This window comes from Gossypium arboreum, chromosome 11 (genome assembly GCF_025698485.1).
Source record: "Gossypium arboreum isolate Shixiya-1 chromosome 11, ASM2569848v2, whole genome shotgun sequence".
NCBI classification, from domain to species: domain Eukaryota; kingdom Viridiplantae; phylum Streptophyta; class Magnoliopsida; order Malvales; family Malvaceae; genus Gossypium; species Gossypium arboreum.
In genome coordinates this window covers 13,246,893-13,272,860 of record NC_069080.1, presented here as the reverse complement: position 1 = coordinate 13,272,860, position 25,968 = coordinate 13,246,893, and the positions used below count along the sequence as shown (strand labels likewise).

The 25,968-nt window shown below is 34.3% G+C and overlaps 3 protein-coding genes across 3 annotated transcripts; all 3 read right to left on the bottom strand.

The window, feature by feature from the left end:
• Window positions 1-279: 279 nt before the first annotated feature.
• On the bottom strand, window positions 280-7,413 carry LOC108470942 (serine/threonine-protein phosphatase BSL1-like). The gene is made up of 21 exons (XM_017772472.2): window positions 6,748-7,413; window positions 6,590-6,650; window positions 6,395-6,473; window positions 6,215-6,294; window positions 6,022-6,116; window positions 5,494-5,593; window positions 5,324-5,393; window positions 4,879-4,980; window positions 4,709-4,790; window positions 4,468-4,620; window positions 3,415-3,601; window positions 3,111-3,309; window positions 2,868-3,032; window positions 2,553-2,791; window positions 2,051-2,135; window positions 1,854-1,952; window positions 1,578-1,777; window positions 1,420-1,495; window positions 1,092-1,227; window positions 869-1,008; window positions 280-776 (listed from the first exon to the last, which is right to left on the bottom strand). The coding sequence occupies exons 1-21, from the start codon at window positions 7,037-7,039 to the stop codon at window positions 693-695; spliced, it is 2,724 nt and encodes a 907-aa protein (XP_017627961.2). The 5' UTR covers window positions 7,040-7,413; the 3' UTR covers window positions 280-692.
• A 1,713-nt stretch (window positions 7,414-9,126) lies between these two features.
• LOC108471155 (uncharacterized) lies at window positions 9,127-14,155 on the bottom strand. The gene is made up of 12 exons (XM_017772751.2): window positions 13,661-14,155; window positions 13,462-13,561; window positions 13,260-13,368; window positions 12,748-12,836; window positions 11,722-11,778; window positions 11,401-11,509; window positions 11,223-11,324; window positions 11,072-11,136; window positions 10,468-10,571; window positions 10,297-10,361; window positions 9,889-9,943; window positions 9,127-9,425 (listed from the first exon to the last, which is right to left on the bottom strand). The coding sequence occupies exons 1-12, from the start codon at window positions 13,716-13,718 to the stop codon at window positions 9,265-9,267; spliced, it is 1,074 nt and encodes a 357-aa protein (XP_017628240.1). The 5' UTR covers window positions 13,719-14,155; the 3' UTR covers window positions 9,127-9,264.
• Window positions 14,156-14,789: 634 nt separating this feature from the next.
• On the bottom strand, window positions 14,790-23,099 carry LOC108473531 (sister-chromatid cohesion protein 3). Its single transcript, XM_017775155.2, has 21 exons — window positions 22,765-23,099; window positions 22,437-22,665; window positions 22,044-22,156; window positions 21,707-21,799; window positions 21,121-21,284; window positions 20,790-21,026; window positions 20,533-20,677; window positions 20,268-20,446; window positions 20,021-20,166; window positions 19,814-19,932; window positions 18,615-18,788; window positions 18,283-18,444; window positions 18,015-18,215; window positions 17,793-17,930; window positions 17,504-17,707; window positions 17,279-17,423; window positions 16,934-17,040; window positions 16,642-16,779; window positions 15,781-16,043; window positions 15,568-15,692; window positions 14,790-15,320 (listed from the first exon to the last, which is right to left on the bottom strand). Exons 1-21 carry the CDS (start codon window positions 22,810-22,812, stop codon window positions 15,082-15,084), a joined length of 3,369 nt encoding a protein of 1,122 aa, XP_017630644.1. The 5' UTR covers window positions 22,813-23,099; the 3' UTR covers window positions 14,790-15,081.
• Between the last annotated feature and the right edge of the window lie 2,869 nt (window positions 23,100-25,968).

The window sequence follows — 25,968 nt, the reverse complement described above, 5'->3', positions numbered from 1 at the left end:
CACTAAAATTAATAACGGAGGAGTTGGGAAAGGAAGGTGATGAGTTAGATGGTGAAAGGAAGCACAAAGAACGGGTTCCCATGAAAGGCAAAAGTGAAGTTAATTGATGGTGTGAAAAGAGAAAGGACAATGTAGGTGCAAGTCCCATGAGAGAGATGAATGGTTTAGTTAAGGATTAGTTGAATGGGTTCACAAGTCAAATTCAATAATATAGAAGGTGGAATGAGGAAGAAAAGGCAAGTAACATGACAGAATGAACTCATCAATGTAATGACAAACTTATATAGAATAAAAAGATTTTATTGTTTACACTAACAGCGTCACGATGTTAAAATCAAGAATCAAAATTTGCTTCCTGCAATTGAAAGCCTTAGATGAATCACCATTTAGGTTATGATAAAAATAATAATATTTTGGCCCAACCCTGACTAAATTACCTGTATTATTGCACAATGAAAAAAAAATGCTATACCAACCCTTTGATGAACTAATAAAACTATATGCATGTATATTACATTTACCGGTTCAAACCTAGAGCTTCTACTCATCTTCTGCACTGTTCTACTGCCAACATGAATACGAATACATGGTGTACGGAAGTGGTTTGATATTATACTTCTTGAGACTCTCATTACCCGAAAATCGATCTTTAATCTCGTAAATTACAGAAAGTCATCAGGTTCTGACATCATTCATATATATGCAAGTGAGTTCCGATCCACCTCAGGTTGAGGACGACCTCTAGTTGGTGTTGGTGGTCTTTGGATATTCAGTTCCTGTAGTGCAATATAATCATTTTATGTATGTATTATTGATGTACATGCAATTTGAAGATATTGCTTTATGCACTGAAGTTTATAAAAAGTACCTGCATCCATGCATCATCTCCAACACGCTCCGGCGATGCCTCTGGAGAATGAATAGGAGGTGGCAAAGGATGGATCAACTTAGGGACTACAACCAATCCTCTACCAACTACTAATATAGCTCCAGCATTGTTTGCAGTACCTGGTTGTTATTACATATAGACCTGATTAGGTAGCAGAAAATACCAGACCGACAAGATATATTACTCAATGTGGTTTACTTACCACAATAGTTTGTTGCAGAAAAAAGAGTAATCAATTGACCGTGAGCAAATCGCTCGAACCCATCCATTACACATTCATGAGCCCTTATAATAAGTTGTAGCCTGTTTTTCTTACAGAAGTCCGCCACACGATCAGGCTGCATGTGCCGACTGAAATCAATGTAGGTTCGTGTGCATGTATAATAAAAGATATCTAGCATGATATGAGATACCATAATAGATTCAATCAAATGCACAATACTTTCCTTGCCTTTTCTTCATTTTCGATTGATGCATTAAATATAAGAACTGATAAACTATTTTATACATAAAGCCAATAAGATGCATACCCCAAACGTGACAAGACCGGGGCCTCTGGCATTAGGTCTCAAACCTTCTATACTATCATTTTCAGTTGGATCAGACCTAAATAGGCAAAAGGATAGCCAAAATTAGTCTCGAGAAATATGTATATCAATTGAACTTAGTACATTCAGAGAAGGAATACCACAACAGGTCCATTAAAACAATGGATCCTGCATCCATTGTTATTGGCCGCTCAAGTTTCTCTATCTGTTCAACTGCATGTATTGATCTTCCTATGCCACCATGCATGCAGATAATTTTCTTTTCAATAAGAGCAGCAAGTGGAATACAATTGAATAGTTGATTAAACCGTGTCCATGCCCATATACCATCATTCTCCCCCTAAAAGTAGACAAATAAGCACATTTTTCTATGGATAAAAAGTTAATTAATCAATGTATTGATCACTCGTTCAGACCATTCTCTCGATGCATTCGATACGGAAACCAAAGAGTGCATTTATGTCAGAAGCCTCATGGTTTCCGCGAATCAAGTGAACATTTTCAGGATATTCTATCTGCATAATCATCATAAACAAGACAATTGAATTCATTAAGAAATAGCAAAACGTTTACATCTCTAGTTAAACTAAAGCTTATAGATCCAGAAGATTGCCTTAAGAGCAAGAAGCAATGTTATTGTCTCCAAGCTGTGCTGTCCTCGATCAACATAGTCTCCTAAAAACAGATAATCAATGTACCTAAAATATAAAATACAAGGATTAAGCAATTTTAGGGAAAAAAATGTAGAACTAGCTATGTTGCTCCAACTCTTCCTTTTTCTTGAAGTACCTATGTCTAACTAAGGATGACAAAATAATCAGAGCCTGGCAGGTTCCGACCTGATCCAATCCTATATAGGTGTTCTTTTTGTTAAAAATAAGGTTCGAGAGTGAGTCGGGTTTTCAATTAAATTTTCAAGTTTGGGTTGGGGTAGGGTTTTGACATCCTGTTTTAACTATTTTTTATAAGATTTTATAACATTTTAACTACCTTTTATATATATATGTTAGTTAGATATTTCGAGTCCAAGTAATCGTTATAGGCCTAAAGTTTCAACTATGATAATTGACAATGAATTATCTAACTTGAATGAGCAACAAAGCTATTAAAATTACGTAATATCTCCTGCAGTTGAAGGAAACCCATATTCATCAAATAGACGCATCAAATCACCAAATTGTCCATGAAGGTCACCAAAGACTTTTATAGGAGCTTTCAACTGAAGAACTGAGGGTTCTTGCATAAAAATCTGTTCAGCAGCAAAACAAAGCTCGCCCACTTCGTAAGAATCCAAGAAAAACCTCCTATTAGCTGGAGCTTTCCAATTACGAGGCCTAAGCAGTGTATAAATAACCTGTAAGAGAAATATAAAATTAGTCTACTTTTAAAAAAAGCTAAAATGAAAAGCAAATAAATTCCGATATGCTTGCCTTCTTATGCAAGCCTTGAGGAGACTTTTGTCTATAAAACTTTTTCGCAGAATAGGATAGATCACTAGAAGGAATCATCCGTCTGCTCTCATTTTCAAACTGATCCAAAGATAGTTGTCGAATCATCCCACCGAGGTTGCCCACAGCCTCTTTAGCAACCACAACCTGTGGAAGAAAACCATTAGAATACTGTGGTTGGACAACTAGAAAACCATTCAAAAATACGACTTGGAATATACATACAGCTCTATAATGAAGGCGAACATCAGCTTCAATTTCACTAGCATCTGAAGCTGTTTCAGCAGCATGTGAGTTTTCATCAGATACAGATACTACTGAAGGAACAGCAGATGCAGCCTGTGCAGCTTGCCATACAGCATTTGCTGCCTCAGCTTCAGCAACAGAAGCCTCCTTCAGTCTCTCCATTGAATATTCATCCATACTATATCATAAAGATCCATCATAAACAAATAATCCCATGGTGTCTATATTAGCATGCGCACATGCATGAAAGAGAGAGAGGGAGAGAAAAATTATTAAGTCATACATCATGCCCCCAGCTGAAGGGAAATCTGGAACATCATCTGAAGTTGTCTCAAATGAAGTGAAATTAGATTCATTATTGAATCTGGGGCCGGAAAAATTTAAGACTTTCTCAGGGGTTAATACAGGAGAATTAATGTCAGACTGGAATGGTGAATATTCTGCTACTAGGAAATCATCCAACAGTGTATCTGTAGAAAATTAAATGATTAAGGACATAATCATACAAAAAAAAGAATTTAACAGTGTAACCCCCCAAAAAAATGAAAATGAACACGTAAGATAGCATAAACAATTCGATTTTATAACTGTCAGTCTGAAATAAATTCAAAAGCAAGGTAGGGCGTTATCAGTCACTAAAAAGAGGAGAGATGTCATATAGCTGTAAGACAAATTTGTGTATAGTTTTAGATACAAATATTTATTTTAAGTATGCAGCCAAGCATGCATTCCTTTGGTCCAAGAATCAATTTATAATAAAGTTCTTAGTACCTACGAGCCAAAGGAAGACAGACCAATGTCTTCCTCTGCTCTGTTTCCCATACTGCCCATAGCAGTTCCTTCTGTAGCAAACCAACAAAAGCTAATTGCTCCAGTGATTGAACTGCCAAAACAAGAGGAAACTATTCTTTAAGATTTCCTGCACAAATGTAAATTTTCAAACCCAGTTGTTGCAGCAACCCAATGAAAACAATGGGCATGAAAAAGTAATTGAATACACAATGAAACACGTACTTATAATATGATCCTTTGTATTCATACGCGCTAAGGTAATATATATCAATCAAAAGCAGAAAATATCAGTGGCCTCTTAACTTCTTAGCTGTATGGCAATCCAAAAAATGACCACTATAACAATAGAGCCTATATATGAAGCCTTATTCATATGTATTTATTCTAGTTTTATCATTTACAACTGCAACAATCAATGAGGTCAAACTTCTAAAACTTAAACTTTAATTGATCTTTTACTAGTACCTTAATTAGTCAAAACAAAACCCATTTACTAAGACAGGTCCATGCATGCTGCTTTTCAGATAGATTTTAATATCTTTACCTCCTCTAAGACCACCATGAACATATATTCGAGCACCAACAGATGCAGATGCATGGCGACAACGACGCATAAGTTCCAAAGAAGCATCATATTCATCATGTCCCTTAGCAAGCCCATTCCTATCCAACCACTCTCCAGCAGCAGTATCAAGTACTACATAACAGAACGAATATAAATAAAATTGAAATACATCAAACTCAAAATGTGGGCAATAATTTTGAGATGACAATCGAAAGTTTACCTGCAATAGCTGCCTCCCCTTCTACTGCACGTCCTCCTCTAAGAGCACCCCCGGTAACATGCAATTGCACACCAACAAAAACCTAGTAGCATGCAAAAATCATGTTGGTTGTTTATAAAACAAAATTACATTCATAGCTACCGTATTCAAGAGCTGTGGCATCTACTTACCGCAGCATGCTGGTACCTTGGTGAAGGGGCCGCTCCAGGAGCAAGAGTCCACTCCCATTGACCATTCCTATGCATAAGCAGTCCATATGCATCTGCCATAGGCTGTAAAAGAAAATTTAATCTATCAATTGAAAAACAGCATCTCACACTGAGAGCCGACTCACCACCTAGAAATACTGTTCAATGCCTAATTATAGTTTGGTATAGAATGTTAATAAGAGAAGAAATTAGATCATTCAGTCTAATAGTCACATGGATATATGCTATTTAAAATAAAAAAACTTAAGCATCACAACTTATGCTAAACATTTAGCATACGGTAATGAATATGCTCGATCTAGAAGACATTTGACATCAACAGTTAAACCAACCAAAAGTAAGAAGAGTATCTGTTTTACCGCCAAAGGTAGGCATAAAGCACATATTACATGAGGATAGATCGTACCGTCCCAGAAGAGTCTCTTCCACCACAAAGCAAAAACATACCATCTGAGCGAGCATTAGCGGTTGCATACCTAAAGAGTGGAACAAATAATGCAAATACTTAAAACACGGATTGTGGAAATATACACACATTAATAGAATGTGTATATTGTTAACAATAAATGAACTTACATCCTAGCAGAAGGTCTATCACCTTCAGTATTTAGCTTCTGCCATATATATGGTTTCTGGCCAGTATCCAAAGCCCAGGCATCGGAAAGAACTCTTTTTCCTGTTTAGAAATAAAAGAACTGTTGTTCGGATTTCAATGCAAACAAACAAAGAAGAGCAAGAGAAAAATCACCAGACAAACATGAAAATGCACACAATTGACCATGCTTCAATCTCAGTTGCCAAAAAACAAGACAAGTAATGTATGTATTCCTTTTTATACTAAACCGCAATCTTATTGAATACTAATATAAAGCAACCGTGTTTCATCCAGTACTTCCAAAAAAGGCTTAGTAATGTGAGGATATTTCCTATAACTATAGAGGATTGAAGAGTAATCAACAGAGAGAACAAGTTGAGCAAGACATATAGCTTCATTCCCGATTCTTCATACCAAGTATTCCAAGCTCAACGCATGCTGGTCTCTTCTACAAAAATGAAATACAGAAAAAGATAGACGGGATAAAGCTAGAAACTGAATGTTCATACCATCATTTCCGCTTACAGTGACAAGATATCTCTGGGAAACCAAATCCATGACATGGCCATAGCGCGGTCCAGGACCCTGCCCTTGCACAACCACTCTAGACAAAGAAAACCACCAAAAGCAAAAAAAAAAATAAAGAAATAGATTATTATGAAGAAACAACAAATTACAATGAGAAATAGAACTTAAACTCACCTATGCCACTTAAACTTATAATTAGTTAGATCAAGCACATAAAGATCATCAGTAGAATGCCCAGCTGGACCTATCCCACCCTACCCAACAGAAATAAATAACAAGTTAAAAGAAAATAAACCAAAAAAATAAATGATACAAAGGCAATATTCTTTAGAGTTCATTTTGCAGTGTAGGCACCTGAAACACAACCATGGTGCCAACAACAGTTGCCGCATGTGCAGCCCTGGGAGAAGGCGGGTCACCAGCTGGTCTTATTCTGCATAATTCAATTAAAACCGTCCAAAATATCATTTTAAATTTCCAGCTCAGATTTTTTTAAAAAAATAATTAAAAATAATAATAAAGAGAATGAAGAATCAGGGAAATAATAACCTTGTCCACTTTTTGGTAAGAACATCGTAAGAATGCACTGAATTGGTTACACCAGCCAATCCTAAACACAGAAAAAAAAAGAAGGAAAACTAATGTATTTGATATTTTTAAAAATCCATATACAAAGTAGTAACAGGGTTGTGGGGAGATATATTAACTGATTCCAGGAGAAGAAGAGGAAGAGCCACCCTCAATGGCGGTGGCACCACCGAAGAGAATAAGCCTAGGACCCTGGGTCTTGGTGGCAGCGACGGCGGTAAGGGTGTGACCACATCTGGGACCAGGTGCATCTTCATCGGTGTCCCAAAAAGTCTCCAAAGTCCGATAAGTAGGAGCTGGGGGTTGCCATGGTTTCGAACCCATCCCTACCCCACCCCACCCCACCCCACCCCACCCCTCACTTGCAATGCAAATAATTTTCACACCTTCAATCCTCAGATCTAGTAACATAAGCACTCACAAAAGAATCGATAGTCCAAACATAGGAGCTCCATGGTGGGCCCAGATTTCTTGCTGGGGACCCTCATTCTCGTCTTTTTTTTATTTTTTTATTTTAAGAAATTAATCAATCAATTGTTCCTGTAGAAAAGAACCCAAAAGATCGGAATTCCTTTCTTGGATAACCTATTTTCTTTCTTTCATTTTAATTAAAATTGAGATACAATTTGAGTGTGGAAGATAATTATATGTTTTTTTTCTAATAAGTGGACGGTGGTGGCTGCCTTCGTACAAAAATGGTGCTCTGTTCTGAAATTGAAATCTCCTTCTCCTTGCCCGCGCCACATATATATAGTTAATGGGTGTTTTTTTTTTACAATAACGGTGTATTCATTATTTACTATAATAATATAAAATACTTATTGAGTCACATAAATGAGTCAAATTCATTAAATTAAAAAATACAAACATGTGTAATTTAAATTTTACTTAATACTTTTATAAAAAATATTTATTTCTAAAAAACCAATCTACTTATTAAAACTACTACCCTTTATCGTATAATGTTTCATCACTAACCCATTTTGTTATTCATCATTACATTCTAAAATATAAAATTTAGGTTTATATCTCAACAAATCTTAAAAAAAAAATTAATTAAGCCCTTGTACTAAATACGCACTATATTAAACTTTTGTTGTTAATTAAAATAATCAAATAAATCTCTCTATTAATGTTTTTTGTCATTGGTCATGTTGACCATTAAAATAAATTGATGACCAATCAAATGATGACATTTGGCATCTTCGGTTTAATCTAATATTTTTCATAAAAATAATTAAAATCATAAAAATTAGAAAATAAAATAAAATAAATATATTATATGTTAAAATATTAAAATTGATATAAATTTATTAAAGTTACTAATTTCTAAAAATTATAAAATTAATAAACTTATTTAAAATATTTAAAATTAAAAAGGTATTAGAATTCTTAAATAAATAAAAATTTGTAAAGAATTATAAAATTTTAAAAATATTAAAATTGATATAAACTTATAAAAATTATTAAATAAACATAAAAACTTGAACTAGGCCAGTTAGCCTAAAATCAGCAAGGGTACTAGTCCAGAGAAATCCATTAGACCGGTTGACTTGGAAATCTAGTTGTTGAACTAGTTTTTTTTTTATTTTTAATATTTTTATCATACCAAAATTTCATTATCCAACTATTAGCGTATATCAAAATGCCATATTCTAACCAATATTTTCATAATCGGATCGGTGGTCAAACCGATCAGACCATCAATTTTCTAGTTCGATTGTTTTGTCTAGCTCAAATAAATAAAACATCAAAAAATAAATTAAAAAAATTTAGTTCAACTATTCCAGGTCAATAGGTCTAATGACTTTCTTCATATCAATACCTTTGTCAATTTTGGTCTAATTGGTCCAACTGACTAATCATTGTTTGGTTCAAATTTTTATGATTTTTTATAAGTTTATATCAATTTTAATACTTTTTATAATTTTATGATTTTTATAGGATTTTAAATTTTTTATAAAAATTTAAATGTTTTATTAATTTTATAATTTTTATAGTTTTTTTATATTTTTTTATCATTTTATAAATTCATATCAATTTTCATATTTTTCAAATATTTTCAAATATTTAACATTTATTATTTTTATATTTTATAATTTTTCTCATTTTTATTTTTTAATGATTTTTAATTAGTGCCCTAATTGAGTGTGAATGCATAAACTTAATTAACTTTTTGCATTTTCAACATATAAGCTTAAAATTTATACATAACACTTCGTGTGATGACATTATTTTATTTTCACCCACTGTGATTTATGAATATCACAATTTCTAAGAATAAAGGTATTTCTTTTAAACTACTTTTATTTTATTTATGGGTTGGTACAAAACTGTAGTGATTGCAGTTGTAGTGTTGTATGGGGTGTAATAAACCCTATGTTGTAATCAAATTGACAGTCCAAAATCGTATTTTTCATATAGAATCAAAACAAATATTCAAAAACCCTGTAACTAAGAACCTGTATGGCAAACAGAGCATCCAAATGCCAAAAATATACTGTAACCTATCTTTCAAAACTTGCCATTTATACACTGTCTCCTGGAATAGTGTTTTACATATGAAAAGTGTCTGTCATTCTACCTAATTTCAGAACCTTCAGAATCAGAAAGAAATAAAAACATGTATATATTGATCAGGGACATGGATTTGGAAACTTTGCATGAATTTTGTTAATGTCTGCAATTATCTCAGATGTTAGCTCAACATTGCATGCACTGATGACTTCCTCAAGCTGCCATGATTTGGTCACCCCAAACACAGTACTTGCCACCAGAGGATGATTCAAAACAAAGGCTACCACAAAAAAAAGCTTGAAAATCAATAATGGCTAGGGTAAAACAGAAATCAAAAGCAAAAAGCATACTAGCTGATTTTGAAACATTAAGATATTTAGTAGATCACAGCTCTCTACAGAAGCTGCTTAATACAATGCTCAAACCTTCTGCTATTTGCACTAAAAAGTATGTATTTAAACTCGTAAATTCATTGAATTCCAGCCTTATGGCTTGATAGCAAAACTAGCTTAAAATTTCCACTTTTGAGTTTTGCTATGGCCTTTGAAACATGGGAGAGGAACAAAACGTCGTTTTCGATCTAACCATACTTTTCAGAATCATTAAGGATCACATAATTTCAGATATGTGATCCTTGTGAGCTCTTGCCCACAAATGGATACATGTAATTCGATGGACATAATTACTTGGACCAATAAAGAGCAAATGTCAACATGTGCATGCATGTGTATGCAACTACATACCGATTGCAAGTGATACAGGATGAAGACCATATTTTTCTGCAATACCAAGGTACTCCTGCAAAGACAGGGAAATGGAATTATAAGTATCAATTCTTATTCAAAAATTCAAATAAAAATTAAGCTCAAGAGTGATGAATTACATGTAAGAGTAAAACTTAAAACAAAGAACTGTATGCTTTGATGCAAAAAGGTTTCCATGTCAAATAATAAAGTTTATCTGACAACCTACACATCCACAAATACACCGATTTGCCAGGATGTTCACATGTTGTTTTGGAACATCCTTCAATATCCTTCTTGATAGATGTCATCCATTTAACCCATTTGAACCGATAATCATACAATAAACTCACTACAAAATGTGAACATGCATTTTGTAAGTTCAAAACCTCACAATATTTTGTTTACCATTGTAGCTAATTTTAAAGTGTTTCGGGCCAGGCTGTATCGGGATTCACCCTCTGAATACCTCCCTAGAAAGCAAAAATGAGATTAAGAGAGAGAAAAAAAGAAGAAGCTCAATGATAATTCTGAAAGTACCCTAAAGAATGAAATTTAAAACAAGAGTTGTTAATCAACCTTTGAAAAGATTTAACCGAGCATCGGAAGGAGCACCATCTGAAGCAAAATACTTCCCTGAAAGTATGCCCATTGCAAGTGGACTGTAGCCCAACACGTAGATCCTATAAAATATTGAGGGAGTATAAGAAAGAAACAAACGTGCAAAAACCTTTTCCATTAATCTACATATGTAGTAAAACTAACTAAAGAGTTAACAAAGGTAACTTCTTTAGAATATAACCCAAATTTTTTAGCAAAGACCGGTATAAGTATATATGCTTTTTGCATGGTGAGCAGCAAAAAAAAAGAATCCTACAGCACTTCAACTATGAGCAGCAGCTATAAATTGCTTATGTCAATACCATATCAGGGTGGATGTAAATTCTGTACCTATGACCTATCATCATATATCCTGATCAGAATGATTATTTAATTCCAGAACAAAAATGGATATGATGCAAGAACATAGAATGCATAAATTATCCAGATCAATCCAATGATTTCCAGAGATTGACAATTCTAAGATAATGAATTTTTTTTTATTGAGATCCTATACATGATGCAGTTAAAATTTAAAAATAATCCATTATTCTAATTTAAAAACATTAAATTCAGAGTATACCTCTCATGATGACAGCACTCAGCCATTCCAGAATCAAAAGTTCGGCAGAGCAAGCTATAAGAATTCTGAAAAATATAAGCTTATAAGCTCCACCTATACAAATAAGAGATACTGAGGGCATATTGCTTTTAACCATAAATGCACAGACAACCTGCACGCTTATAATCTTAGGGTAGTGAACATTGTTTTCTGCAAAATGAAGGAACTTCATGACACCATATGGCGTTTCGTTACTGAGTCCAATATATCTGATCTGCAAGTCAAAACAAAATTTTACTAAATTCCAATGGTGAGATTTTGTAAAGGCAAACACATCATATATCACTTACCTTACCAGCATCAACAGCTCTGCCAAGAGCATCAAGTTGCTCCTCAATTGGGACAGATGAGAATTGTCGGACTGGATCGTACTCGGTTTCTCCAAACATGGGAACATAGCTGGAGACACAACTGTGAAGCACTTTAAAATGACGGCTCCTGTATTATAGAGGAAGAAACTAGAAAAGAAAGAAAACCTAAAGTATTTGTTACAATATCTACAAAAGTCACTTATCTATTCTCTGTTTACACACTTTGTCTTAAAATGGCAAGTCCACAACCCCAAACTGTCCCCCGGGGAAATAGACAAAGGATAAGAGCTATATACAAACCGGTCAGGCCAGTGGATTTGATAGAGATCAATGTGGTCCATCTGCAGACGCTTTAAACTGTGAAACCCAGACAATGAAGATATTAGAGCATAAAGGAATACAAAATACCCACACACAGACATAGGCACTCACTCCATTATTCTCCTAGAAATCAATTTGCAGTAGTCATGGGTAGTGCACACACACACACATATATATATATATATTCATACTAGATATCCATTTGTGTTGGTGTTATGCACTCATGGTGATACAGAATATGATGTTGGTTAAGTTAGATAACAATTTCCAAGTAACTCAAGCTGTATGCGTATGTGCTATTTATGCAATCTGCAAAAACCGAACAATATAGTTCCCGGACTTCTAACTAGGCATTGAAGAAAACCAAATTCAAATAGGTATATTTGCAACCATAATAAGCTATATATACATTACTAAGACAACTTTCAGTCACAAAAAGTTTGACCATCCAAAGTACGAAATCTATTGATTCCAAGTTAGACACTTTTTAGCAAAACAAAAAAGAAAAGCCAGATTCAGAGTGGTAATTGTAACTATTATAAATTAATGGTTACACATTCAACAAGTAAAAAATCGACTATTCAGAATACAAAAGGACTTTTTTCAAGGAAACAAAGTCACAAACTTTTTAAGTTGTTACTCGGACATCCAAGTGAGTGTCAGACATGACTCATATGAGTATGTTTGCGACACAATTCTGCTCAATCTTTTCCAAGTTAATATATTTGGAGAGTTGTATTTCCATACCCATACCCAAATATATGCCAGACATGGGTACTTCAAGGAAAAAAATGAAGAGTCAAGAGCAACATAGCTTTTAAGACTAGGCCTAAAACTCAACGCATGCCCTAACATGCAAAGATGATTAGGATTTGAAGAATGGAGCTCCCCGTGCTATACATGATAATACACTCATTACATGGCAAAATGATTTCAAAGAGGGAACAACCTGGAGACATTTCTGGTGCAACTGATGACACAAAAACCATGACATATGGGACTAACCTGCCATCTACTGCCTCAGTAATATTCTTGGCATCTAAACACTTTGGTCCATCTCTAATCCAACTCATTTGCCCAGATGGCCCCGCAACCTGTCTCATAACCACTTCTTATCATAAAATATTCAAAAGCAAAACTTCAAAATGTGTGGCAAAAACTAGTAAGACACATGTAGCGTTAGGAAAATACACGATTCGGAAGTCTTGTTCCCCAAGAGAACTATCATAAGTCCACACAACGCCAGCTATAAATTTCAGAACTAAATCACTGCTATCCTTGTCAAAGTTATTCTGCCTTTTGAAATGTTTTATTTAACTTTGGAAAGATTGCCGCATGCAGACCCATTAATTGAAGTTCTTACTACTACTTTAATGAAACCAAAATTACCTGTTTGAATTGCACTCACACTCGAATAGAACATAGACCTAAGATGAGTACAAATGTGGAATGAGCAATGATTAATAGAAGACATGAAGCACTAAGTAACATCTGATAAGGCAAGAAATAGAGGTAACCTTGGTAGCAATGACAACACGGTCACGGGATATTTTCCTCTTTCTAACCCACTGGCCAAAGTATTCTTCACTTTTCCCTTGAGTCTCAGCACGCTGAGGAACTGGGTACCTATACTTTACAAGATAGAAAATGAACATAAATAACCAAAAGAATGCCGAAAACCCAGAATGGGTTTGAGATGAAGCATGGGGGACACCGTACATTTCGGCGGAGTCGAAGAAGTTGATTCCGGCGTCAAAAGCTTGGTCTAGAAGACGTAATGACTGAGGAAGAGAGTTTTGCTCCCCAAAAGTCATTGTTCCTGAGGATAAAAAACCAAAAGAGAAATGGAGAGAGGATTAAAGTTCCGAATTGGTGGATATATGGTGGTATGCAGAAGACAGAATAGGGATTGACAAACCTAAACAGAGTCTTGAAACTGTCAAATTAGGAGCAAGGTTGAAGAGAGGAACGGACATTGCTCCTAATGTCAAGAAAACCCCCGGTGAAAATGGCGGGAAGGATGTTCCGTTGAACGATATATATTAGAGAATAAAGGAGGCTTTCCAGGCTCTGCAACGAACTCCCATTGTGGGTCGTACTGTGAATTTAAATACAGCTGATAATACGTTAAAAAAGGTAAAATTAAAAACCCACTTGGAGATGCAGGGCAATTGAACCGTGCACCTCTGGCATTTAATCCCCCATCTCATATTGCCAGAGGCAGCAGCAACATCGACTTGTAGTTTTAATTATGGAAGAAGCAACTATTCACGTTAAGCACCTATTTCATTTCTTATATATCTACCAAAATCTTGATTTTCAAGGAATTTTTTGACATCGAAGTCAACTAAATTTGATGATGAGAGCAGTAGGTCTTCTTCAGTTTTGTGGAATTTCATTTTTACATATATTTAATGTCTCTTTTTATTATGCTTAATGGGTTGATGATGATGATGATGATGATGATGATGAAGATGAACAACCTCGTTTATCCGGGCATTTGAGAGGATGTGTTTCCATTAGTGAAATTGGCGAAACAAATGTGTTCCAAAAATATTCGAGTTTCAAACATCATTAACCTAACCCGCCATCATCAATTGTTACTTGTCATGTCAAGCTGCCAAGACCCCAAAATCCTAATCGCTTTCCGATTTGGAATTTACATAATGGTTGATTTTAGATCAGAGCACTGTATCGTCTCGGCTCTTTTTATAGTCCCATGTCAACGAAAATGGATCTTTCTTTTTGTTCTTTCTAGTTATTACATATAAACAAATTTCATCATTCAATTCATTGAATGTATTGTAGAGCAAACTTTTGTTTTTCTTCAGGATGACCCAACAAAAGGGAAGAACATATATATAGATGGATGTAAGCAATTCTCACGGTTCGATTAACCTCCAGCAAAAGAAGCTGAAAACCTGGCTGAATCCATCGGCCATAGCTGGACTTTGCTTGCTGTAGCACATCGGAAATTTTGTAGACCTTGCATTGTATGTGCATGCATGAAAACCTAACTATTATAGTCACATGAGCGGAACTCCGAGTTTTTCATTAACAATGACAATAACCTAACAGAGGGGTAAAAACATCCTGATATTACATTCCTGACAGAAACTTACATTTGAATTCTATGATATCCCAATCTAGTTCAACTACATAAATCCTTAAGTTATGATCGTCTTCCACAATCCACTTGCAATTCACACTCTAAAATCTTTCGTCGAAGGACCAATCTCCAAGTCATGCATGGGAACTAGAAAATGCATTTCATACCTCACCTACGTGAAGTGGCTAATAATCTGTACCTCTTGCAGATGATCCAGTCCTTCAATTGCCTCAGTTTTCCTGTCTTGAGACTCGTAATGACCTCAACTTAGAAGCGGACTTAAGTGAATGAATCAGAGGAGCATTATCATCTTCCTCATCTCCCTCAACCTGAGCATCTTCCTGGTCTAATGTGTTAATTGAATCCTCTTCATCACTTGAACCATGCTCATCAAAAAGTCTCCTCCCCTCAATATTTTGCCGCTTCCTAGGACGACCCCTTTGTCTTGTAGTTGTCCATTCCTTCTCATCTGCAACAACAACAGCGTGATTAGCTCTTAACTCAAATTCCAGAGAACAGACTCATTTCTGAACACAATTTATATGAGAAATATATATATATAAAGACACGAGAATAAAACCTAAATGCTTGGGAACATGTATTTTGTTAAGGGGTTTTATCCCGCATTTCTTAATTATTGCACCCTTCACCTATTGCCAATTTATACTTCGCATAAAAATGATCCAGGGAATGATTGAAATGAAGCTCACTAGTACCTTGGATCCCTTCATTCTTTGCACACTTTTCCAGCAAACTCTCGTAAAATGTATTATAAGGGCGCCACCCACTTGGATCCTCTTCTGCATTTACATTCTCTGTCCTCTTCTGGACATCTTTCAGACTATAAAATAATAAGTGACGCACTATGGTCAGTCCCTGTTCAAAGAATGAAATAAAATGTTTTACATTGAATTCAGAGAAATTCTTACATGTCTCGTATGTCAGGTGCAGGAAGTCTTGACGCAAAATGTAGCACAGAAGCTTCCAGAAAAGACAGGTGTCTTGGAGTGTCTTCAAAAGCATACTCAATGCCTTCCTTAACAATCTTTAAAATCTCAGGTCTGTGTTTGTTCCGAGCAGCACCAACAAATATTCCAGCAAGCCGAGCAGCCAAGTTCTTACACTCCTGAAAAGACTCACTTTTTATGAATTCATCATCACTTCTTGAAAGTTCCAGATGTCGATGATAGGCCTGGTGAAAAGAAAAAAAAAGGTGAACTAAAAGGGATACACAAACAGAGACAGAAATATAACAATGTTTCCACCACATTTCAGTTTTGGGTTGGTCAAAGAATATGGCCCTACCGCTCTATAACCGTCATACCATTTCTGCAAATTCTGAAGTACGGATCATTAATTTAAGTGGACAACACACGAAACTCATATTAATAGCTTTTCCAGTTTCATTCCACTTTAATTATTTCCAATAAAAATGACAAACATATTATTATATTGGAGCAAAATAGAAATTTTCAATCATAAATTATTTCACTTTTTTCTATGTAAATATAGTCTCAAACAACCTATATAAGAGGCCCTATTAGTCATTACACCTAACAAGTGGCCAGTTCGTTTCAATGTTGAACCTCAGCCATTCGGCACATAGTGCTTAACTCAAGATGAAAAAATATAAACAAAATTCCAGTGGAAGCTCAACACGCAAATAAGTATTTTTCAAGACATGTTGAAATTAACACATGCAGCAAAAAAGAATGAATTTGTAGATTAGCACGTGAGCAGTGGCATCATCAACTAAATTTCACCAAAACAATTGAAGTCAAGAATTCTACCCTTTTCAAAGCTTCTAGAAAGATTTCAGAGACATTATCATCTTTCTTCCTCAGAACTGTAATCAGGCTCTTAACAATCTCTGCAATGCCAGCTCCATGCATCACAAAATGAGAAATTATCTCAGGAGCAAGATAATCCTGCAGTAAAATTTGAGGCTTATCTAAATTAAGAAAAGAAAGATATTGCAAGCAAAATTTTAAGCATACTTCAGAGATAACAATAATTTGAAACAAGAAAAAAAATTGCCTAGAAAGCAAGAAATAGACATCAAATTCTGTAGCGTACAGGTACCTTTGGGATTGTATCACTAGCAATCAACTTTGCAGCAGCAATCATGACTGTATCTCTATTTGTCTCCTCTATATACTCTTTGTTAACATCATCATCTTCTGTGTCATCTGAATATATACATACAAGGCTTAACTAAAATTTGCAAATTAACAGCAGTGTGAAATTTGAATGAATTCTCATCAAAATATGCAACCAACATCTAAAGGGTGTAAGCAAACAATATGCAGAAAGCACATAAAGGTTACTTGGCTCCAATTGGTTCAACCAGAAGGTGATTCCCCCGATAGTAGCATGTTAAGTATTTCAAAGCTTGAGCTCAGAAAACGAAAAGAAAGAATTTGCCACCTGAAATTTTCAGCTGCTTCTCACAAAGGGTCCAGAACTTCTGAAGTATAGAAACATCAGGACAATATCCTAATCTTTCAAGCTTTGTCGACGAAAAATTTGTCTTCCTAAACAGACACCAGACATCTGCTAATATAGTACAAACCTGGGTCATTACATAAACTTCATTAGAGAAAACAATCTCAGGGATTTTTTTAAATTCATATATTAAGGAAAAAAGATTACCCTGCAGGCTAGCTGATTTCCTGATTTGCTCCCTTCCCCGACTTCAGGAGGAGCATTAAGAAAATACTCAAGTTCCTCCAACAAGGTATCACGTTTAGACAGGAGAGACGATAAGGATCCTTCAGAGACAGTTTCACTGTTTATAATAGAGTGCAAAGACCAGGCTACATCCAAGTACATATTCAGCAGCAGAAAACTAACAACCTAAATGAGAATGAGAAGTGATTAAGAACAAATGCGATGGACATAAAAAACAAAACAATTTTTAAATTTTGCTCATCCAGCTTACTTCATCATCCAAATTTCTGAAGCTGTGCAAGATTGTGATACTATCCCCATAGAGTTCATCAATTGATATAGGCCTTGACAATTGAAGCTCGTACAATCTTTTTAAATTCACAAGAAGAGAATACTCATCCTCTCCATCCTGCAAATTTAAAAGTTGTCAGCCTTATACATTTAGTGATCAAGGCCACAACCAAGAACAAAAGGTTCAGATGGAAACACATACTATCACTTCTTTAGTTGCAGATTTAAGCTTATCAAGAAGCTCATCCTCAAGCTCCTTTAGTTTGTTACGAGCAAAATCTTGCAGCTCTCCTCTACTCTCAGTGGAACAGAATTTAATAGCCTTTACACAAGATCTCAATGCATCCTTCTCACCATGCTTGAAAAATGCATCTTTGATGAGCAGAAGAGTAGTTCTGAAATTCTGAAAGGAAAAGCACATCCGTTGGTGTTTAATTGTTAGACTCTAACAAGAAAACTTTATCACCTACCTGCTCCTGTCTCTTCAGAGAATAAAGCTCAAGGTTCATATATACAATAATCTCAACCAATGATGAAATTTTTGCCTTGTCAGCCATGAATTTACGTAGAAGTAATGGGTAGTTCTTCATCATGGCAATAGTTAAATCCCGCCGATTGTTTTCAATTGCTTCCTAATATTTAAGAAAAAAGACGGTTTGAGTTTTAGTCTTCTTCATGAGTGGCAATACAGAGCAGAGAAATCACCAACTAATAATGCAAAATAAGAACATAATATTGTAAATAAATCCTTATATGAGGTGAGGAATCAGAATAAGAAATATGAAACAAAGAAATCAGATACTTTTTGAGCTTTACTGAAATATTGTTTCCGGTTATCAGAAGCAGGAACAATCCTCTCTCCAACAGCCTTTCTGACAGAAGCAAAAAGAAGCCTAGTCAGGTTTGTTGCGTCTTCATCTGTTAGCTCTATTAATGGATTCTCATCCAAAAGCATGGAGATGATACACTTCCAATCCTGTAAGCAAAAGCCAAATTGCAAAATTAACTATGATAGATGGTATATAATATGCAGTTGTTCCTTAGAAGCATGTCGGCAAGATTTATAGAGGTGGGGATGAAAGCAAAATCTGTAAGTACACTCCCAAAATATTCCATCTAACTAGTTTTTCACCATAATAACAATCAAAAAAACTTGGCTTTTTAAAATATCAATTCAGGATACCTCAAACATTCACATGCACCAGAAGGACAAAAAAATCCTTGAAACATATAAATTGTACAGATGAAACTTTCGAGTTCTTTGTTAAATTATAAGCATTACTTCCATTTTTCTTCCTCATAAACACTCTAGGCAACAAATAGACTACCCAACAGACCTTATTGCTTCTCATACCCAACCTTAGGAAATCAATATTTTCCATTTTGTGCCTATGCCTCCACTATCCAGCAAATTTATAAAAAATTAAATTAGCAAAGCTAAAATTGCACTTTACCCCCCCCCCCCCCCGCCCGCTAAAAATGATAAAAATTTAATTTAATCTTTTAAAAATCATAAAGAGATAGATATTAAAATGGTGAAATTGCATTTTTACTATCGTAAGAATATACAATTTAATATTGGCCCCCCTAAAAATGATAAAATTTTGATTTAAACCTTTAAAAATTATAAAAATATAGATATTAAAATGGTGAAAATGCATTTTTACTATCGTAAAAATATACAATTTAATTCCGGCCCCCCTAAAAAAAGTTTCTAGCTTCGCCCCTGCCCATCACTTAGATTAAGTAGGTTTGAACCTATGTTGCTACAACTCTTCATTTTTCTTGAAGCACATGTGTCCAACAAAAGAGTCATACGCATATCTGGATATGAATAGAGGATATGACCTCCAAGGACTCTTCAAACACATGGAAAAACTTAGAAAAAATTGAACATACCTGGTTCCGATACTCAAACCCAATTCCAAGTAACATAAGTACAAACCTTCCTCTTAATACCTCATTCTCCCTGTCCCAAACTTTAGGAAAATTATAACGTACCTTCATGGCCTTCATGTACTCCCAGACATCATCGATAACATATTTACTTAAAATGGGATCCGTTGAAAACTCCCGTAATATCTGCAACATTCTTCCAAGATGAATCTCACTCTCATTGCCTAGAAAAGAAGGACATTTAAGAATGAGCAGTAATTGATACAATCATTTGTCAACAACGGATATTTAAATCTAAAGATGAACAAAAACCTTTTGGGCCAGGTTGGGAACTATTAAATTTTTGTGCAATTAAGTGGTCATATACTAATTCTCCTATTGCACGCCTGATTTCTGGTGGATCATCAATGAGTAGATCATACAAAGGACCCAAATCATCATCAGGTATAAGCTGATGCCTGCAAAACACAGAAAGATTCAATTTCAGTGGACAAACATCTCCATAATAGAATTAGAAATAAAATCCTGGAAAAATATTAAAAGCAAATATATAGGTTACCTAAGTAATTGTTTTACAAGCCCTATGGCACATACAGCCACAGAAACATCAACATCATCAGCAAGCTCAATCATCCGGTTAGAAAACCTTTCAGTAAAAAGACTAAGAGTGGGCACATTATCCTCCACCTCATAGAGATTTTGTAATGCAAGGACAGCAGCTTTTCTTACTCCAGCACTCTTCAAAAACAATAACATTGTATTATGAAGAATGTAGTGAGAATAAAAATCAAGTATGAACCTATAACTCAAATAGCAAATTGTACTTTGTCATTTAGAGTCCATCCAAGATACTTCAAGTATAGATCCTGCAAGAACAATGTAGGATATGACAAAATCCAAACACCCAGCGACTGTATGCATGACATTCGAATATTAGGATCAACATCTCTATATCGATGCACAAACAACCTTCAAAAAGCATAATATGGAACATGTTAGATACAAAAGAAATTTGTTATCAAACATGAACTTATCAAGTGATACTTAAATTTATTAAAAATAAAATAAATAAAAGCCCTACCCAGTGAAGATTTTGCGCATCATCTCATCTATTACAAGTTTCTGCTCATGAGTTGCTGATAACCTGTTATTTAGTGACTCCACACGAGGTCCGTCAACTCTTTTCTTCCTTTCAGCATTTAACTGTCTTTGAGTAGTATCACGCTGTACAGCAAGCCTCTTTGCAACAGAAATGAAAGATGTGACTAGCTGGAGACCCATCAGGGAAGCAATTAGACGATAAACTCTTGGTGGTGTGCTGCTCAGTGTCAATACCAGGCAAAAATATATAATAATAAGTCACCTTATAATGCAGCACAAAAGAAAAATACTCACAATGGTAATGTACTAACCACGACAGTGCAATTATATAATCCATACACTTGTCAAACAAATCTTTATCAAACAAAGGCCCATTCTGGCACTCAATAACCAAAGTGTCCCAGAATGAAACAAGATTCTCCTTGAAATTCTTGAATTCCTTCTTTTTTGAACCCTGATAATCTTCAATTTCCCCCTGAAGTTCATAGTTAAGCCAACACATTACATTGAAAGTTCAGATGCTAGAACTTAAAATGAGTTATTAAGTTGTTTTGAAAAAGATGGCTATGAACTATTAAATACTTTTAACCAATGCGGAGTTAAAGAAACAACAGAATAAGGATATGCTTTTAAAACTGAAAATGATTTATATAGAGGTATTCTGGAAATTTTTGAGCCTAAATTAAGCAGATAAAAATATTCTAGTCATAAAAGTTTCTGGAAAACAGAGCACTTAATATGTGCATTTTACACAGATTACAGCTACAGAAAAGTATACTGCTACTATATCAGGTTGTTATCAGTGAACCTCCGTAAAAAAAACTGATACCCCTCCCTAAAAAGAGGAAAAATGGGAAACATTACATAAACAAATATATATATATATGGACAGGATACTTTTCTAGCAAGGTTGACAAGAGCAACCACAACATCATCAACATCAGTCTCATCCAGATACTCTTCCCTGATGTAATACTTTGCCCCGCATGCCTGTGGAATCATAAATATTTAATTTCAGTCAAAAACTCCAAACTGAGAAAAAGGCATGCAGTTGAAAAATCCAAATGATGCGATTTAGTGATTCAGAGAACTAAGAAGTATCAGGGTCAGGTGAGAATTTTCCAATAAGGTTGTAAACCAATATTGTGGGTAGTAGGTACTCTGTCAGGAATTTCACTATTTTATTTGTTTTCCACTCTCTAATGAGCATTACTCGTAATTCTACAAGAATTACCTCAAAAAGCATCATTAAGAGTTCAACCATAGCAGGTTTCGGATTCTTCTCGTATCGCTCCACCCACTGCTTGACAGCTTGAGAAATATGTTTACCATTACCTTTGATAACCTCTGATGAAAATCACATCCAAACAAAAATATTAATAGGCACATCCCTAAATTAAAAGATGTAGGCCAAATAGCCACAAGGAAAACACTCTTCATAGGAAGACACTATACTGTAATATAGTACTTAAATGGAGGAATTTTATGGAAAAATAGTGAAATATGCAAAACATGTAGAGCCAACAAAAACTGAGATAATGAAGCTTCATTTATAACTCTATAAATCTCCAATATGGGCATATAAATTAAAATATTCCAAAACAAAAGAAATTTCGAAGTCAATTACCAATTAATCTCTCTTCAGATCTGTTGGGGACATCAGAAGTCCCCTCAGCAGGTCGAGGTCGCTTAGTTTTGGGACGAATTTCTTCAAAATCATCTGGTGAACCCTCCCTTTCCCCTGGGTTGGGACTCCTATCACTGCCGTCGCTGCTCCTTTCTTGATTCTCCCTATCATTACCGTTTGCCTTGCTGGGCTCATCTCCACCGTCTAGAGCATGAACCCTAGCCCTCTTCTGTGCACACAAATTTCACCAAAATTAGGTTAGTTGATATACTAAACGAACGGAAATTACAAGCGGAGAAAGAGACAGTGAAGGGGAGTAGAGAAATACCGAATGGCGAGTGGTTATTTCGGAGGCTAGAGGCGCGTCGTCATCCATGGCTTGTGATTTTGAGTAACTTCCAAGAGTAGTTGACCGGGAAATTTGAGTGCAGATAGAGAGAGAATGATAGGCGCCAATGCGAAAATGAAGAATTTCCTGATTCTGAGGTTTGGGTTTAGAGAAAAATTTAGAGGTTGTATACTTTAAATCATAAAATACATAATAGTTCTTTGGTGCCCATATTTCTAAGAATTGGCACAAATATGTTCATCAACATAAAAATGTGGCACATTAAATATTAAATTAATTATGACATAAATTATTATTAAAATCACTCAAATATTACATAGTAATCATTTATCTGTTAATTTATATTATTTTAACGAAATTATGAAATAATGAGTTAATTTTAATAATTAATAATTAATTTATAACTTTAATACTTTTAATTTTTTCATAAGAATTTTTAAAAATTCTTAAAATATCTGAAAATTCATAATTTAATTTTCCTTTTGTTAAAATTAAACCCATAATACGTCATCTTAGGAACGTAATTATCAAAATGTTGTATTATTTTTCCGTGCGTTTCTTAAATCTATTTTCCTTTTCTTTTAGTGATTTATGTTTTCGGCTTCCAAGTCTATCTTCTCGGCATTTGGATCATGCTGTTAGGTTTGATTTCTCACGCATCTATTTGTCTATATTAGGAACAATTAAGTTCAAACAACTAGTGAAATCCCGAGGGATGCAATTAGAGGTATCTATGGTTAGATTGGGGTTAGGTTACAACTAAATATGATATTAATATATTTTATATTTATTTAAATTCAGTTTAGTTTAAAATATGAGTTTAAATTTTACTAAATTCGTCAATATTTATAAATTTTTAACTCAAGTTAATTTAAGGTTCGTCTATATTATTTTTTAAAATATTAAAATTTATATTTATATTATTTTCATTTTAACATTTAATAATGTATATGTTTTTATTTATTTAATTTTATATATATTTATCTTTACATTTCCCAATGTTTACATTATAGTAGTTCTACTTTTTCAATGTTCAATTTCTAATGGTGTTGAAAACACATTTCAAAACTTCATTTTCATAAACTAAGTCCATAAATAAAAAATAAGAATATTTATGAAGTTCATATGAAAATATGAAAATGATCGGTTAAGTAAATTATTCGAGAAAATAGTTAATTAAAACTCATGGACTAAATTGTAAAAGTTCAACCGCTATTAAGTTTTTAATTTAGAAAAATGCTTGGGGACTTATATAGCTATAACACCCCTCGTCCGACCCGATCATCGAGTCCAAGCTATAAGATGCCATATTTGTTGTCAGAGTAACTACAGTCAAAATCAAAGTAAAAAATCATTCACACGTGCAATTAAGTGTCAACCACATTCAAATAATGTTAAACAATCAATTTCAAGTCTAAATCAAGCTTACGAAAGCTCTTTTGTCAATCCAAGCACGAAATAGGACCAAATTGCAAGGTTTTAGAAATTCAAGGCCAACACCGTGAAGCCGCCAAAACAGTATGTCACATCACAACCTCAGGCTACTTGGCATCATGACATCACTTACTATCAGCCAGCGTTGCAACAAGAAAGGTTGATCGTCAAGACGTGGCCCATATTTTTGGCAAAAATAGACCATTTGATACCTATTTTAAAGCTTCCAACAACAACCCTTCAATAAGTTCACAAATCACCACATTTACTTGATTGAAAACTTACCAAATCATGCTAAACAAGCTTAGACTTTACTCAACATCTTACATGATAAACAACACTTGTTCATCAATTAAACCTAAACATTTCTATGTTATTTCAACCTAATAATAAAGTCATGAAATTTCCAAACTATATTTATGCCATACCATTTTGAAACTTACCTTTCCACTTCATTTGCTTAAACTTGTGAACCTTATGCACATATATGGCATAAAAGCCTTAGATTTAGCCATCAACCATAAAAATTAAGCAACATTTTACAAGCATGTTTTAAGTTACAAATGTTTAAATGCATTTCCATTTCATACACCAATCAAACAAGCTACCATTTCTATCTCGTTTTATACAATTCCATTTGTCATTCTTGTAGTTATAGAACATCACATCTTCTGCATAGGAGCACATATATGTCAACACCATAGACAATCCAATTTATCAATTAAATATAATAGGTAGTGATTAAAACAAACTTGCCACAAGTAAACACATTCACGTACTAAACTACACTTTGTCACCTATATATTATATATATGCCACAACCTTTGACTCAAAATGACCAAATAACTACCGATTTGGGGATAGTGTGAGCTTCGAGATAATCCGATTTGACGTGTTCTGCAAGGTGATGATCTACAAGAAGAAGGGAAAACAAACTAGGTAAGCATATAAAATGCTTAGGAAGTTCATAAGCATTAAACAAAACTTACGTTATCATTCAATAAAATACAACAAGCTACCACAATTTGACATGGTTTGGCTAGGCATGACAAACCACAACATCAACAATGTGAGTTTTAACATATAATCAAACCATATGATATCTCAATTATTTATCATGTCAATTCAAATGATTTTAAACAACTAATCTCAAAACCCATTCAATCAAGGAATGATTCAATCACATACATTTCAAAATCATGATTCCAATACATTGTTCAATTCAAAATTTTTATATTTGAACATTAAGTTCATTTTATCTCATTTCAATTTCTCGTTTCATAAAAACTATTTCACCTAATGAACCTTAGTAAACGGACTCGAATACATAAGTATCTACACCACACCAGTTGCTCATCCAAGTTAAATATGTATTTATGTCAAGTCACTCGTTTGAGCTAAACCTTTAAAAACGACATTAGGTTACTCGTCCAAGCTAAACTTGTGTCATATATATATATGAGAATCCGCAACATATGTTGGACTTCAGTAACATCTGTAATCAATTTCATACAAGCACTCACAAGACCCTATTGGCATGCCAGTCATATTCTAACATTTACTAAATTCACACGGGCATCTATCACACATATTAACATTACTTTTCAATTTAGTCAAAAACTCAACTTTTGAACCAATTCACAACCAAACACATATAATTACAAATCAAATACACAACAACTTATAAATAAATACCATATAAACTTGTCTGGACAAAACATTAAATAAGTTGAACCTTCATGGACTAAT